The sequence below is a fragment of the Panicum virgatum genome, chromosome 4N (genome assembly GCF_016808335.1).
Source record: "Panicum virgatum strain AP13 chromosome 4N, P.virgatum_v5, whole genome shotgun sequence".
NCBI classification, from domain to species: Eukaryota; Viridiplantae; Streptophyta; class Magnoliopsida; order Poales; family Poaceae; genus Panicum; species Panicum virgatum.
The window spans coordinates 1264484-1280671 of NC_053148.1; the positions used below are offsets into that span (position 1 = coordinate 1264484).

General features: G+C 46.9%; 2 protein-coding genes across 3 annotated transcripts; both read right to left on the reverse strand.

Moving 5' to 3' along the window:
* Nucleotides 1–2586: 2586 nt before the first annotated feature.
* Nucleotides 2587–7045, reverse strand: LOC120668995 (syntaxin-43-like). Of its 2 annotated transcripts, none has more exons than XR_005672650.1 (8): nucleotides 6708–7031; nucleotides 5944–6220; nucleotides 5750–5839; nucleotides 5583–5660; nucleotides 4368–4525; nucleotides 4187–4252; nucleotides 4025–4105; nucleotides 2587–3305 (listed from the first exon to the last, which is right to left on the reverse strand). XR_005672650.1 is itself a non-coding variant. In XM_039948816.1 (8 exons), exons 1-8 carry the CDS (start codon nucleotides 6905–6907, stop codon nucleotides 3198–3200), a joined length of 978 nt encoding a protein of 325 aa, XP_039804750.1. In that variant the 5' UTR covers nucleotides 6908–7045; the 3' UTR covers nucleotides 2587–3197. The 2 variants fall into 2 exon arrangements, 1 of the variants encoding a protein (XP_039804750.1); XM_039948816.1 differs by having other exon boundaries at nucleotides 4368–4445; nucleotides 6708–7045.
* A 532-nt stretch (nucleotides 7046–7577) lies between these two features.
* LOC120668992 lies at nucleotides 7578–9924 on the reverse strand. The gene is made up of 2 exons (XM_039948813.1): nucleotides 9574–9924; nucleotides 7578–8679 (listed from the first exon to the last, which is right to left on the reverse strand). Exons 1-2 carry the CDS (start codon nucleotides 9865–9867, stop codon nucleotides 7855–7857), a joined length of 1119 nt encoding a protein of 372 aa, XP_039804747.1. The 5' UTR covers nucleotides 9868–9924; the 3' UTR covers nucleotides 7578–7854.
* Nucleotides 9925–16188: the final 6264 nt, after the last annotated feature.

Here is a 16188-nt window from a genome sequence, read left to right on the forward strand (position 1 = left end):
CCGCCTGTCTGGTGGCCTGTCTTCTTGTACTGCCCCGGGGGCCGGGGCCGGGGCCGGGGCCGGGGCCTGCCCTGCCCCCCTGCTGCCCTTCCCGGGGCAGCCTCGGGTATTCACATCTCTTTTCTTTTCCAACTCCCTCCCATTGTACTACTTCCATGCTATTTTTTCCTCAACTTCTTTCATGCTGGTTTGATCGTTAGTTGATTGCACCGTTGACAAATTTTCTCCTTATTAATATATGCTGAACCGCAAGATTTATGATTTTTTTTAAAAAAACAAGTACTAGATACATGAGCATATTGTATTTTGGGATACATCTACACTGCGTATGTATTGGGAGCAGAGTGTAGCCCTCGTCAGATTCGAAGGAGATGAATGGAAGGGTTAGGGAAATAGGGTTTAAGCCGAGGAAGCAACATGTGGGATCCTGGAAATGTTAGGCTTAAAAGACTACGAACATCTTAAGCAGCAAGGCGACGAGAAATTACTGATCGTAGTTGCCATGAACTACCAGGATGGGTTGGATGAGGGGTGCGGGACACCAAAGGTTAGAAAAGGTCACGATGGATGTAGGATTAATAAGATGCGGATGGAATAGTGCTCGAGCGGAGCACAAACATAACAATGCTTAAATCGCTGGACAACGGTATTTTTTTTGTGCGTGTCATTCTTGCGCAGGGGCTATGCTCAACGGTCACTACTTCAAGAGGTGTAGAAAATATGCGGTCAACGGTGTTACAAGAGCTTTTCACTACTTCACTAAGGAGGTTGAATTAGGAGGAAGGAAGGAAGGAGGAACACGAGTACAGGAGGAAAAGGGATCCACTTCGACAATCGACTAGCTCACTAGCGTGCCAAGAACCAGTAGTATATTTTCTAGAAAAAAAAAGTCCGCGTAGCAATGGACTATTAAAACAGTGATGTCGAGACTCAAGACATATAGCCGAGATCGGTCCATTTCAGAATCGTTTCTTACGGTTAACGCTCGTGTCGTGAAATAAGCCATAGGCACTTGAGGGGGTAAAAAAAGGTTTTGCGTTGTACTATCGCTCACGAGGACGCCAGAAACGTTGGGTGGTGCTTCCCAACAAACCGTCATCCCCATCACCCATAGCGAAATCCATCACAACCAACCAACGGCACCCCCATTCAGCCGGCGACCCAATCATGCGGCACCAGTCAGGCCAGGCGAGACGCCCCCAACAAAAGTTTGTACACGTACACCACCAGAGAGATCCAGTGTATGTCCGTGCACAGTGTATATAGCACAGGAAAAGCATACCCGTACAGCAACTGTTTTGTTCAGGCGTACAATAAAGGCCAGACGTACTGCTGTGCTGCGTCAACAACAACCTCAGAGCCGAGGCACACAAACAAGAACCCTAAATCCACGGTTTTACTTGTCGTCCGTACAGGTTTGAATGGGGGGGTTAGGGTTACCACATGTCTGTACTGCCACCAACAGCGGCCGAGATTTCACTGACCCCAGTAAATCTCAGTACTGCCGCGTAAACGCAGGCAGGTATCAACGTGAGGGCTGGACAAGAAGAGCGACGGACGGACACCAGAGCATTCAAGGTCCTGCATCCGGTACGGCCGTCGCCGCTATTACCAGCACTGCCTTTCTCACATTTTCAATATACGATCCTATGGTACAAGGAAACCCCAACCCAAAAGATGAATGAGTTCCTGTGGTTGTATGTATCAGCCTACCAGATCCTAAAAGTAACAGATTAGCAATTCCTCTTCCTCATGTTTCTCTCTCCTCTCACTATGTTAAGTAAGATTGATAGGGCAGTCTGCAGACAGGGTTGCCCCCTCCCTCTCTGGCTCTCTCTACAAAAGCAATAGAAAACCTAGATAGGGGTGGGGTGTGTGTGCCTAGGGTGAGGAGATAGTCAGATAGAAAAAACTGAAAACATAGACGATAGATAGAGAGAGCTCAGCTGGGTGCTGCCCAAGTTGCAGCAGCAGCTGAGCCAGGCAGAGGCTTGTTTGGATGCAGCCCTGCCAGGCAGCACGCCGCCCAGGCAGCGATCCTGACCCCAGGCCATCAAAATCGGACGCCTGAGCTCGCTGCCTGGGCCAGGCAGCTTTGCCAGGGCACCAAGCAAACAAGCCCTATAAATGGGGGCAAAAGGACAAGACGAGGCTGGATTCAATTACCTCTTACAATGTGGGTGTGGGTGTTGGGGGGGCACACCCGAGGATCTTACATCACCACCAGCACGTACCATCATCCCCTCGCTGCAACCATCCATGGCTTGGCTTTGGGAGGGACCAGCTGGTCAAAACCATGGCCATGGGAGAGACCGAGCAGGCAGCTGACTGATTGACCTTCATGGCTCAGCCAGCAATAATCGGCAAATAAGCTTGCAGCCTGATTGCATCCATAATCAGAAAAATCAGCAGATGAATTTAAAGGCTGATTGCAGCGATAATCAGAAAAACCAGCAGACGAACTTGTGTGATGAACTGGCAGCATCAGGATGGCTGGCTGCCCCACATCTGAAAAGAAAATGCCATTGCAATTTCCAACCACATGCTGTAGAAACCATTGTAGCATTTTTAACATCGAAGGAAACATGGTTTGTCAGGTACTACATGTTAGCAGGCCAAGGAACACGATTACACGTCGATACAGCATAAAACAAAAGGAAGAAAAAATGTCGCAAAAAAAATTAGGATTCCCTGGTACAATAAAATGACACTAGCTCAGAATGGATGGCAGAAGGAACTCTAGAGAAGGACGACCAGAAAAATAATGCAGGAAATTGAACAGTGGTGGACAGGAACTAAAGCTACATTTTGATTTAAGAGAACTGGATGATACAACTCACTCTATACAGAGGCGTACACAAACCTAACCTGGTTGCTCCAAGACAATCAGGAAGGCGAAATGTGTCAAACACAACTCTTCACATTTTTTCTCCCAAAAAATGAGGCATGTATGAAAATGACATCTCTACATCTGCAGCACTGCAAAAAATTGTGGCGAGGACTGAGGACAGTTGCTGGCCCAGCCATTATGGATATGGGCAGAAGAACCATCTCCAGATCAGTAAGTCGTATCGCGCTATTCAAACGAACTGCGGCGTTTCCAATATGCAGGGCACTGTGTAATCCTCTCGAATGAGTAGATGAGCATGGATGCGGGATGCCGTCCATCAACCATAAAAAAGAGATAGCTATGTCTGTCAGAAAATGATCTTCTTCAAAATCAGAAGGACGATCATGATGAAGATCAGAATGACAAGGACAGTGGCACACATCACCATGCCCCCTTTCTTCTGTGTCCTCTCAGCCTGCAGAACAGAAGGACCAAGATATTAGACTGCAAGCTTCAGATACTGATGCTGCCAACTATTTTCCTTTATTTATTTATTTCAAGAAACCCTATGATCATTAGGCTCTGCAAGTGAAGCACAGATGACTGCTGTGAAACCTCTAAAATAATGTATACAACACATAACATCATGAATGCAGAGAGAGAAAGAGAGAGATCATAAAGGCACGAGACAGTGCCTGCGGTAAGCAGTAAACTGAAGGCCCGGTTACAAATTTACTGCCCATGTTTCATGGTAAACATGCGATCTTTTACAGTCAGGGAAATAAAGCACAAGATGCTGTTTTCTTAATCAAAACTCATTTTGTTCAAGATATATAAGCACGGTATATAACACTGAAAACTACTTTGTATGATTAATCTAGAAAAAAACAATCATGGTATTTAGAGATAATATTGGCCAAAAAAAGTTGAATATTTGAATACATGCTTCCCATGATGACATTTTTTTACGGCAACCCGGAGACATCAAAAGATTAAATTTCCAAATACCTATCATTCTACTCGATAAGCATCATATTTTTCATTTTATCATTTTGCAGCTTGAAGTCCTGGAATGTAGGATGTAGCATCAAGGTTTAGTTATTCTTTACTGAGGGTCCATTATACAGAAAGTCAGAAATCCAGAAAGGGGATACCCTTTTACTAGTGAGAGTAAAGGTGGTTTGAGGATGAAACCTTTTGCAATTGTTTGTAACCCTCCTCAACAGAAGCTGCAACGTTCTGTATATTGTAGTCTATCCGATCAATGATAGTTCCCTGTTCAAAGAAGAAATCAAGAGCATGGCCCAAACTAGTAATCAGCACCGATCAATGGAAATTAATCAGAATTTTATATACCTGATCAATCACGAGAACTGAAAGATCCTTCATGATCTGTGCAAGCTCATTGACTGATTCGACAACCTTCAAACAACAAGCATACAATAGCAAACAGACTTCAGGAAAATGTGATGTCAAAAGGAAAATATATATAGCATGGAATTGATTAGCGGAACCATCAAAGAAATGAAAAACTAACCTGTTCGATTTCTCTCTCCCTTTCTCTGGTGAACGCTTCACTTTTCTTGAGTTTTGACATCTGAACCTCAGAGAAACCCTGGTATAAAACCAGCAACTTAAATATAAAGAACTGCTCGACTTCTCATCATTTAATAGTCTGAATCCCAACAAGTATTTCTAGCATATCAAATATAAATCCAGCCTGATCAGATACTATGCATGAATACAAACATTCCAAAAAAAAAGAGAGAAAAAGTTACTGATAAGATAGAATGCCAAGAAATTTCCTAAAGTGTCTTTCTTTCAATGAAAGCAGAGTTTTATTTTCACTGACCAACCATCTTGCAGGACTATATCCTAGATGAGTTAATGCAGGGGCATAATGTTATGTTTAATAGACTAATGCAGTTTGCCATGACAAGATAAAGAAATAGCTGAAACTTCTATGATTTTACTCACATAATGATACACAACTTTCTCGCTTTCCTTTGTATATACATCTTGTTGGAGAGTCAAATGAGTTGAGGTGGAGTCAAAACGCGCAGCAATAAGGAAATTCATTTGAAATTTCTTATTTCTGAACAGGGAAACAAGTTGTACCGAGAACTATAGTTGAGATGCAACCTAATGGCCATACCCCACTTAATCAGTCCAGAAGTTACTAGGTAAATGAACAGAAGATATTCAAGGATATGGTCCTAGCTCAGTGCTTGCCTATAGCTTAGAATCCAAGCTTATCCAACAATTACAATTCTCTTTTACATTATCCAAAGCATATATGTTTGCAGTAAACAAATAAGTTCTCCAGACACAGATACAAAAATCATCAGTGTAAACAAAAAAGGTTTCAGGGAAGCAGCAGGATAGCTATCCATTTGACTATTTCCAGTGCTCCAGTAAATTGATGTCAGCATCCACATAATTCTGACCTATGAACCTGTATGACTAACCCAATTAAGCACATTTTACCACTGCACAAAAGGCACAGCTCTGTCATTATTCTTTTCAATTTTTACAATCTTTGATGTTTATGGATATAAATTGAAGCAAATCAATAAGCAAGCAAATCTTGATTTGACTCGTACGGAAGTCACAAGGAGTCGCAGAGAGGCAGAGAGTGAGCAAGTAACAAATAAAGAATGAAATAATGACTTCGAATGCATTAATATCTAGTGTGCAGAGAGAAACGGAATTACAGAAATCAAGCGTGCAGCATGTAAAACTAAAAGCATACCACGTCCTCAAACTCATCATCTTCAAATGTAGACTTCGTCCCATTTATATTCATTTCCAAATCAACACCATCCTGACCCTACAAAGGTATTAAAAAAAAGCATCTCAGTCAGGGTTACACAAGTAGTATATCAGCACTTAATGTATCTGACCACAAAAGAAAGGAACCTCTTTTTGTTGGCGAAGCTGCTTTAGATAAGTCGACTGTTTTTTACGGAACTCCATTGAGAGGTTTTGCAGGTCTGTAGCAAGAGAGCGCTGCACATAACAGTCAAAAGGTAGTTTGTCCATCAAACAAAATATCAGCAAATTGTCACTCTTTAACATGTAACTGCCAGTGCTAAATATGGTTCTATTATCACCTGGACATTCTTTCGGACATTTGAATCCTCTGATGAATCTTTCATGGACAGCTTCTGCAGCCTCTTCTCCGACCTCTTCAGCAAGTCCGTTATCTCATGTGTAAGAACCTCGATTGCTCGCTGGTCGTCTCTGCCATCGCCGAATGATGGCATCAAGGCTTTGGCATGTGCCTTAGCCAACTCCCCCATTTTCATCTTTGCCCGCTGCATGTTTGCAGATATTTCTTCGGAAACATCAACCCAGGCTGGGGGCAGCCCGACCGTCACGGCACCTCTACTGCAACACCAGACAGCAAATGTCAGTCCAGATAATTCGTCTCACCACCAGTGAGGCTTCCTACCAGTGACACATCAACGCAAGTAGTTAAACATTGCAACGCACCATTCCAGCATACTAACCTAAGCCACTGATCAACATGCTATAAGTCTTACATTTGCCCGATCTATCTAGTGATCCAAATCCCCATTGCCCAGTAAAGAAAATCGGCCGTACGCTACACAGATCGTTGGCCATGGAATTAGCTAATATAGAAAAGTTGACTAGATCAGAGAAGCTAACGGGCGAGTCTAGTGATCTGCGGTCCAACCAATTCCCTTGAATCACCCGCCAATTAGCCCACTCCACTTGTTCGCATGATCATATGCCACTCGATCTAGCTTAGCAACTCCCATCTCGCAATTTCGCGTCGCAGCTAGCTACCTCGCTAATGCCCAGGAGAGAAGGGACCGGACGAGATGCGAGAGGTGTCGGAGGGTTGTGGCACCTGGAGGCGGAGGGGTCGTCCGTGCTGAGGGGCGCGTAGGTGCGGTCGGAGCGCAGCAGAGAGGCCATCTCGATCACCGGCCCGCCGCCGCCGCCTCCCCCGCCCCCGCCGGACGACGACGGCGCCCCGGCCGGCGAGCGGACGTGGCGCAGCGCGTCGCGGTACTTGCGGTAGAGAGGCGTCCGGTTCCGCGTCGCCATGGCGGCGGGCGCGGGGCCGAGGCCGAGCTGGAGCTCGGGCGCGCGAGATCTCGACGGCGAAGGCGGAGGTGGGAGGAGGAATTGGAAGTTGGTGCGCGACACGAGGGACGAGACGCCGTGGGGGGAGTTGGGACTTCACCACCAAGGAAGGAGAGGACACGAGCCGGGCCGAGCCTTTGGGCCCTGCCCTGTTGACTGGGCCTAGATGGGCTGGCTATCAATCAAGGTGATGTAGATTTCCTTTTTTTTCAAGAAAAATAAGCGGCGAGGAGGACTGCCCTATGAGTCTTTTTGAAGTTCTGTGTCGAAAGAAATAGAAGGGTTCTCATTGATGTTAGTAGAAGTTGACTTTTAGTGTTGAGTTTCTTTTTGTACAAGTTGGCAACATTTTCAGTTTCTCAGAAGTGGCAAAATAGTAAACCCAACGGTAAAGTTGATGGATCTGAATTGCTTTCAAGTTTTCACCAATCCCTGAAGTTCAACCAATACATTCACTCTGTTCGCTGTTTGGTTCCTCCAGCCAGCCAACAGTATTTTCCTCTCACATAGCTCCAGCACCAGTCTCCAGCCACCAGCCAGCCAACAGTATTTTTCTCTCACACCACTCCAGCACCAGTCACCAGCACCAGTACAGCGAACAGAGTGATTAGGGGACGATAACACATGCCACTTATCCTGAATATGATCATCTTTACGCATTTCGCTTGTACGAAGATCAATCACCTAACACATGCAATTCACTCATCTGAAGATCACCTTATGCGACATCTGATGATCAACCCTCAAGCAGTGCCTCTCTCGATCAAGAGGAAGGCGCTCTGAATTGTCGCACATGACAGGACATTAAAATTCGACCTCATGCCAGGTTCCTACTCAGCAGCAACTTCAGAAATTAGAACTAGAAACAAAGGGAGCACGAAGAAGACGACGCCATTGCAAGGCGAATGTCAGTACAAGGTGATGCCGAAGGACTGGCTGACGAGGATGGCGAGCCCCATGGATATGGCCACGAGCGACGCCGCCCATGTCAGCTTCTCCGTGATCCGAGGGACCCTGTCCTTGAGCGCCTCCGTGCACGAGCCGATGAAGACGGTGTAGCTCCCCATGGAGACCACGGTCCCGACGAGGAACATGCCGAGGAAGGCGGCGCCGGCGGCGCGCGAGGGGAGGGCCAGCGCCGGCAGCACCATCATGAGCGCGTCCGGCTGCAGGCCGTGGACGATCCCGGTGGCGAACGTCGCGAAGCTCATCTTCTTCTTGCCGCCCGGCAGCGTCGCCTCGACGGGGTGGCGGTGGTGGCCGCTGACGTCGCACTCGCCGTTGTCCAGCGCGACGCACGGCGCGGGCACCTCGCCGGCCTCCCGGATCCCGAGCGCGCCGATGACGAGCAGCGTGAGCGCGACGACGCGGGTGCTCCAGGTCTGGATGACCTCGATGTAGAGGCGGTCCCTGAGGCCGAGGAACAGGAGGCCGAACATCACCTGGCCGGCGTCGTGGCCGACGCCCCAGAGCGCGCCCACCGCGGCGCTCTCCACCCGGGACCGGCCGATGGAGAGCGGCGCCAGCGCGGCGAGGTGGTCCGGGCCGGAGAGCGTGTGCAGGCAGCCGGCGAGGAAGCCCGTCCACGCGCTGCCGAGCAGCTCGGACTTGAAGAGGGTGGTGCCCGCTTTGGCGACGGGGTGGTAGTGCGCCAGGGCCGGGGGCGCCCAGGAAGGCTGGACTAGCGTCAGGATCATCGCTGAGAGCAGAGTGACAGCTGCAGCACAAGTCACCTGTCAGAGTGCAGAAAAGGCAAATTGTGAGCAATAATACTGCACACAAATGTGCTCTGACAAAAAAAGAAATTGTGAAGAAAACTGATGATTGCCGTTTTGCTTCTTCTTTTTTTTGAAATGAACCAACAAGAGATCTGCCGATTGAATTAAAACTATCAAGTGAAGCACCCGGATGGGGTTCATCTCCATTTGAGCATCTAAGGAGGCTTTCAGAGGATTTGCTATTCCATTCGTCGACATTCGATTCGAGATGCTCAATCGTCGATGAGCGGAATGGCAAATCCTACATATTACTAATTCAACCATATTATCATTTCATTGGCCCAGACCACACTTGTCATTCGCTGTGTTCGCTTGGCTTGTCAGCTAACCAGCCAGCAGTACAGTTCTCTCATACTAAATCAGCACCAGCCACCAGTTACCAGCCAGTCAGCAGTACTATTCTCTCATAACAAATCAGCACTAGCCATCAACCACAGCCAAGCGAACGCAACGAATTGTTATCAACTTATGGAGTTTCCTTTTTTTCCCCTTTTAATGCTTAAAATAAATTGAATTAAATGGCAAGGTCTTCCTTCATCTAAAGAAATGGCAAGGTCTTCCTTCATCTAAAGAAATGGCAGAGCTTCTGCTACTATCTCTTATAAGAATATTATTGCAGTGTTTGTTCTTCGACCCTTAATTCTTTGTGTTCATTCTAGCTTAGAATCATGGAAAATGGCAATATAAACGCAAATGGAACCCCATTACAGTAAACAGATGCTATGCGATTAGCCGGATACTCATACTCCCTGTTCCTACTTGATAGGCACGGACAGCACACCATCAGGAAGAGGATTCCACGACGAAATGGACCAATGGAGTGCTCGGTATGCATGCCTGATGCCTCACCTTCTGGAAGAAGCGGCGTGTCGAGGATGACGCGGCATTAGCCTCGCCTCCCGCCGGCGAGGGCGCGGCGGCGGCGGCAGGTGACGACGGCGTCGCGCGCGGCCGGTGCCTGGCGGTGGCGAGGAGCGACGCGAGGGGCGGCCTGAGGGGGAGCCCGGCTCCCCGGACGCTGCCGCGGCATGGCGTGGAGGCGAGGAAGGACGGCGGACCGGGCGGCGCGCGGGGCTTGGTGACGGCGGAGGCCGCGCCGGGCGCGCGGCGGGGGAGCGGCGAGGAAGAGATAAGCCTCTCCATGGCGCTGCGCAGCGGTTTGGCTCGGCGAGGATTTGATTTCTTCGGGCGTCGGGCCGGGGGAGTGAGGCGCCCGTCGTGCTATGGCCGCGCGGAGGCGATCGCTCCCGTCCACGTGTGGCCTTAAGATGCGTGCTATATGGGCCGGTAGGCCGGTAGTACGTCGCAACATGGGCCGCGCCTGGTTTGTAGACCAAAGGGGACCCATGAAGCCAACATCGGTTTTTTCTTTTTTATATTTAAAAAAAATAAAATTTCAAAAATATATGTCCGTTTTGGAAAATTTCAAAAATATACCCCGGTCGCCCTATGGGGGCGACAGGGCTCAAATGTAATTTTTTTCTTCTTCAAATTTATAACAAAGTCCCTGGAAAAAAAAAGAGGGGGCCGGTCGCCCCTCCCGCGGGCGACAGGCCCCTGTCGCCCACCCCAGGGGCGACGGGGGCCGGTCGCCCCTCCCGCGGGCGACTGGGGGGGGCCTAGGGGGGTCAGCCCTCCCTATATAAGGCCTCCCCCCATCATTCCCTCCTCATTTGACTTCAAAAAATCCACCAAAAATCCAGAAAAAAGAGAGGGGTAAGGAGAAGGGAAGCGGCGAAGCTCTGCCGAATTCCGCACTTGTGATCTACCGGTAACTTCCGTATAAATTCGTTGATATTGTATAACAATTTAATTTAATTAGTGGATTAGCTGAATTAGATTTGGTGCTTTAGAACACTGGTTTAGTATTACAATTTGAGTACTATTACAGACTTTTTCAAATAAAATAATTATACATTAGAATAGAATTATGACAGTACCTTATTGATATTGCAGTATAAGACAATAGAATTATGACAGTACCTATATTTTCACGCATCGATTTGGTATACGATATGTGCATTGCTTAAATCATTGTTTTTTTATTTGGCGCACCACACAATAGCGCCAATGTCTTCGTCAGGATCAACCTACATTCTGTGGAGCAAGTGTAAAGCCACCGTACCCGAAGGAATTGATGTGCCAATGTACTTCTGCGGTTCGTTATGCAAGTTCATGCAATCTGAGATTTTAGGAGATGACTACGGCATGAGGTTCTTTATGTGTGAGAACTACGAATATGATCCACCTAAGCGATACAGCAAAGACCGGGCCAAGGTAGCAGGAGAACATATGCTATTTTTCTCTGTGACCTAACATTGAGTTATGATTCTAACTTGTGTTGGACAAAGTCTCCTCCGCCTCTTTGTGATTTTATGCAGTGGTTCGACACCGTGCAGTCGCAGCAGGCAAAGGACATTGTGGAACAAAAAGCAAGGTGGGCTGCAGAACGTTGGCGCCGAATGAAGCACGAGGAACAGTAAGAGGAGAAGCGCAAGAAAGAGCAAGAAGAGATCCGCAAGAGGATTGAAGAGGTGGATCGTAAGGCGGCGGCCGAACGTGAAGCTGACAGGGAGATAAAGCGAGAGAGGGCACGCCGTGCGAAGGAAGCCGGGGCCGAAGCAATTAGGAAGGGCAAATATCCTAGGTGCACTCAGTAGAGTAGTACCATGTAATCCCGGCATTTTACATTCCATAAGGCATGATAGGTTTAGATGCAACAAGAAATTATCTTGTCGCGTGCACATGCCACTGCAATCAGTTGTTTATGTTTTAAGTTGAGAGCTTAACTTTGTGTGTTGTAGCCTTTACCATTAATTTGTAGTTGTAGCCGGGAGTCTATGAAATCTTTGAACTTGTCCTTAATATTTTAGGAGCTTTTCATGTCACTAGAATACTAAAAACACACATTTTATTAATATAACGATAAGAATTAAGAACTAAGAAATACATCGGGGTCTGCTGAAAAAAGCACACATTTTCATGTCACTAGAATACTAAAAAGCATCCGGAGACCTCACCCGCCGACGATGATGACGACTACACGCTCGAATAGCTCAAAATAGGAACCATAGTGTATCTAGCTGCGAGTACGAGATCACAGGTTGCCACTGCTCAGCACGGCGATCACGGGTTTCAAATAGCAGTGCTCTTCCACCATTTCAAATAGATGTGACAAGACGGCAACCACACCAGCTCACCTTCAAAGCAGTCTCTCTGGCGAGGACGACGGACCTGTCATTCTACAACGAAGGTCTGTGGCGTGTAGTGGGGAAGGCGGCATCTAGGCGCGATCGACCGAGCGGCAGCAATGCAGTGATGTGAGTCTGCATGCACAGAGATGCATCGAGTAGTCATTTCGAGCATCGAATCTAGCATTTTCAGTGTTAGGTCAGCTAGCCTCTTCACTGTGTTGTCATGTAGGTTTTTTAGGTGCATTTACACTCCACACTCCGGGTATCAGACCTTTGTGCGCCTATAAATACTCCCAAGTTTGTGAACTCCCAGCACAACTCAAACACCAAACCTCATTGTATACCCAATGTCTGGAGGTGGGTCTAGCGGGAAGAATTACTATAGTTTTGGGAAAGAAAAAGGGGGAAGAAAGGGAGACCCCATAATATGGGAGGGGCCTCTTGGACCTGATTCCTTTCCAGAACCAGTGTTTGAGTTTCCGCCACAGCACAAGAGTGAATTTACCAATGAAACTCCTCTTCGACAATACGATAACCGTAGAGAACCGTGGCCAAAATACAGACATGGTGCGGACTGCTTAGTGCAGATGTGCACCGACGGGATGGATGGCGGTCGGCGTTTCTTTAAATGTCCACACGCATGGGTAATACTCGGTTGTTTCATTTCTTTATCTTCAATGAGACACCTTACATGAAATTTGTTTTGCAGTCTTCCGATGCTCCAGAAAACTGTGGTTTTACTAGGTGGATAGATCCTGCACCAATTGATTCTGTTCAGGAGTTCATCAAGTACCTCCAGATAAAGATCTTTGATCTGGAATGCAAGGTGAACCATTATTAGGAAGTGAGCGAGGGTAACAAAGACGACGAAGTTGATGATACCAGCAATGCAGCCGGTTCACAGGATGAACCATGCACTATTCCTTACTGCAACTTCCCTTGTCACAAGAAGAAGGGCCCTGCGCCTCCGGCACCACCGCCTGCACCACCTGCAATTGGTGGATACTGCGGAGAAGGCTCAACGCAGTTTGCTACGTGGGGGTACGGCTACTAGGACTTCCCTAGTGCTAGTGACATGCTGCATCGTTGTGTTTGTTCTGTTTTTTTTTAAATTACCTAAGGCATGTTAGGTTAGTCCGGAATCTGTTTACCGTAGTTTGTAACGGGTTCAGACATGCCACTGCATGTGTGATAGCTGTGGACCGCTTATTTATACACTTCAACGTTCGTCACTGATCACTCTCGTATTTTCCATTACATACAATAGATGGTATGCTTATACTTCGATGCTCCATTACGACTAAGTACGATTCAAACTCGACATTATGTACATGTCCAGTGAATGCAAGTTAGATACGAGACATACATACAAGCATAATACAACATTAACAATACTAAATGCGAATACATCTTAAACCGATGAACATCATATGTTATAGATCATGGCATGAAATCATATAGGTCGTCATCCCAGTTGACAGATTGTGGTGCTGCAGGTGGTGTAGTATGGCTCGACGAACCTCTTGGCTTTCCCTTTCTCTCTTTTCTGGATCTACATTCATGTACAGGGGGAGGAACATCATGTGTTGGAGGCCATGGTTTGGGAGGCATGAAGTCATCCATGTCGTCATCCCAGTTAACACAAGTTTGTGCTGTAGGTGGTGCAACATGACTTGACGAACCTCTTGCCTTTCCATTTGTCTCCTTTCTGATTCTAGGTTCATGTACAGGGGGAGGAACATCATGTGTTGGAGGCCATGGTTTGGGGGGCATGAAGTCATCCATGTCGTCATCCCAGTTAACACAAGTTGGTGGTTGAGGTGCTGAAGCATGACTCGACGAACATCCGGGCATCTGTTCTTGCGCAGGCCAAGTACTATCACCCGAAGATCTTATCCGCCTCCTTCGTCTAGTTTGCGGCATAAGTCCACCACCGAAGATACATACCAATTTACGGAAATTTGGTATCGTTTTGTTAATCAACTCCGTGTCCTCGGGGTAATCCTAGCATATAATTAAAAAACAATGTTACTGTTTCATAAATATGGATTCGAAATGACGGACGGGATTAGAACTGAATGAGAGTTACCTTAATGTGCATCTCATACACCTCTGGCCGCATCCATATCTTACAAGAACTTTGTAAGAATCCAATGATATTAGAATGATTTGCTAGTTCACATACTCTCATGTATATCTTCCGACGTTCTAGCAGGTGTCCCATTATACAATATCAATGGATTCATACGGAAGTTACCTGTAGATCAGGAGTACGCAATTCGGCAGAGCTTCGCCGCTTTTCTTCTCCTCACCCCTCTCTTTTTTCCTGAATTTTTAGGCTCAAATGACAGGGAATGGCGGCGAATGGCGGCCAGGGCTTAAATAGAGGGGAAGGCCCCTGTCGCCCGTTGGGGGGGCGACAGGCCCCCTCTTTTTTTTCTCCAGGTACTTTGTTGCAAATTTGAAGAAGAAAAAAATTACATTTGAGCCCTGTCGCCCCCCCATAGGGCGACCGGGGTATATTTTTCAAATTTTCCAAAACGGACATATATTTTTGAAATTTTAAATTTTTTTAAATATAAAAAAGAAAAAACCGCAAGCCAACAATTGTAAGGGATTGAGTTGGGTTGGGCTTTTTGATGGGTCAGGGGGCGGGGTCTTTTTATTTTTATATTTTTTATTTTTGTTTTTTATAAAAATATATTTTCGATTTGGAAATTTACAGGAATATACTCCGGCCGCCAGCCGCCCAGCAGCGGGGCGACAGGGGTATTTTTGGAAAAAAATTCACGGAAAAAATTGCGCGCAGGTCCCTGGGGCCGGCCACCCCGCCCGGCCGTAAGTTTTGCAATTTAGCCCTTTTCACGAAATAATTTCAGATATATGCCCTTTTGTAATTTTTTGCAGAAATAGACCCTGGGGGTCGGCGCCGTAATATGTGGCGCCGAGATAACACGTCTTGGCACCACAGATCACGGCGCCGAGGTGCCATGCACGTACAAACAATCTAGTGAATCTTCGAACTTGCCTTTAATATTTTCGGACCTTTTCAGGAGACTAGAATACTGTGAACCACACATCAAATATAACGGTAAGAATTAAGAACTAAAAACTGCATTACACAATGTAAACCATAGGAATTACATCATAATACAACGTTAATGAAACACACATCAGACATGCAGTGGCATGGCAGAACTCGTTGCAACTACGGTAAACAGATTCTGAACTAAGCTAACATGCCTTAGGTAATTTAAAAAAACACAACAAACACAACGATGCAGCATGTCACTAGCACTAGGTAGTCCTAGTAGCCGTACCCCCACGTAGCAAACTGCGTTGAGCCTTCTCCGCAGTATCCACCCATTGCAGGTGGTGCAGGCGGTGGCGCCGGAGGGGCAGGGCCCTTCTTCTTGTGACAAGGGTAGTTGCAGTAAGGAATAGTGCATGGTTCATCCTGTGAAGCGGCAGCATTGCTGGTATCATCATCTTCGTCGTCTTTGTTACCCTCGCTCACTTCCTCGTAATGGTTCACCTTGCATTCCAGATCAAAGATCTTTATCTAGAGGTACTCGATGAACTCCTGAACTGAATCAATTGGTGCAGGATCGACCCACCTGGTAAAATCACAGTTTTCTGGAGCATCTGAAGACTGCAAAATAAATTTCATATAAGGTGTCTCAATGAAGATAAAGAAATAAAACAACCGAGTATTACCCATGCGTGTGGGCATTTGAAGAAACGCCGACCACCATCCATCCCGTCGGTGCACATCTGCACTAAGCAGTCCTCACCATGTCTGCATTTTGACCACGGTTCTCTACGGTTATCGTATTGTCGAAGAGGAGTTTGATTGGTAAATTCACTCTTGTGCTGTGGCGGAAACTCAAACACTGGTTCCGGAAAGGAATCAGGTCCAAGAGGCCCCTCCCATATTATGGGGTCTCTCTTTCTTCCCCCTTTTTCTTTCCCAAAACCGTAGTAATTCTTCCCGCTAGACCCACCTCCAGACATTGGGTATACAATGAGCTTTGCTGTTTGAGTGCTGCTGGGAGTTCACAAACTTCAGAGTATTTATAGGCGCACAAAGGTCTGATACCCGGAGTGTGGAGTGTAAATACACCTAAAAAGCCTACATGACAACACAGTGAAGAGCCTAGCTGACCGAACACTGAAAAGTCTAGATTCAATTCTCGAACTGACTACTCGATGCATCTCTGTGCATGCAGAGCATCTAAGTGCATGCAGACTCCCAGCACTGCATCGCTGC

Bases quoted from the DNA above. Each gene is read 5' to 3' on its own strand.
- LOC120668992 (XM_039948813.1), bottom strand. From the start codon at position 9,867: ATGGAGAGGCTTATCTCTTCCTCGCCGCTCCCCCGCCGCGCGCCCGGC. The intron at 8,680-9,573 runs GTGAGGCATCAG...GCACTCTGACAG, and splicing joins CACGCCGCTTCTTCCAGAAG to GTGACTTGTGCTGCAGCTGT.
- LOC120668995 (XM_039948816.1), bottom strand. From the start codon at position 6,907: ATGGCGACGCGGAACCGGACGCCTCTCTACCGCAAGTACCGCGACGCG. The intron at 6,221-6,707 runs GTGCCACAACCC...CTGGTGTTGCAG, and splicing joins GACGACCCCTCCGCCTCCAG to TAGAGGTGCCGTGACGGTCG. The intron at 4,106-4,186 runs GTATATAAAATT...TTCTTTGAACAG, and splicing joins CAGTTCTCGTGATTGATCAG to GGAACTATCATTGATCGGAT.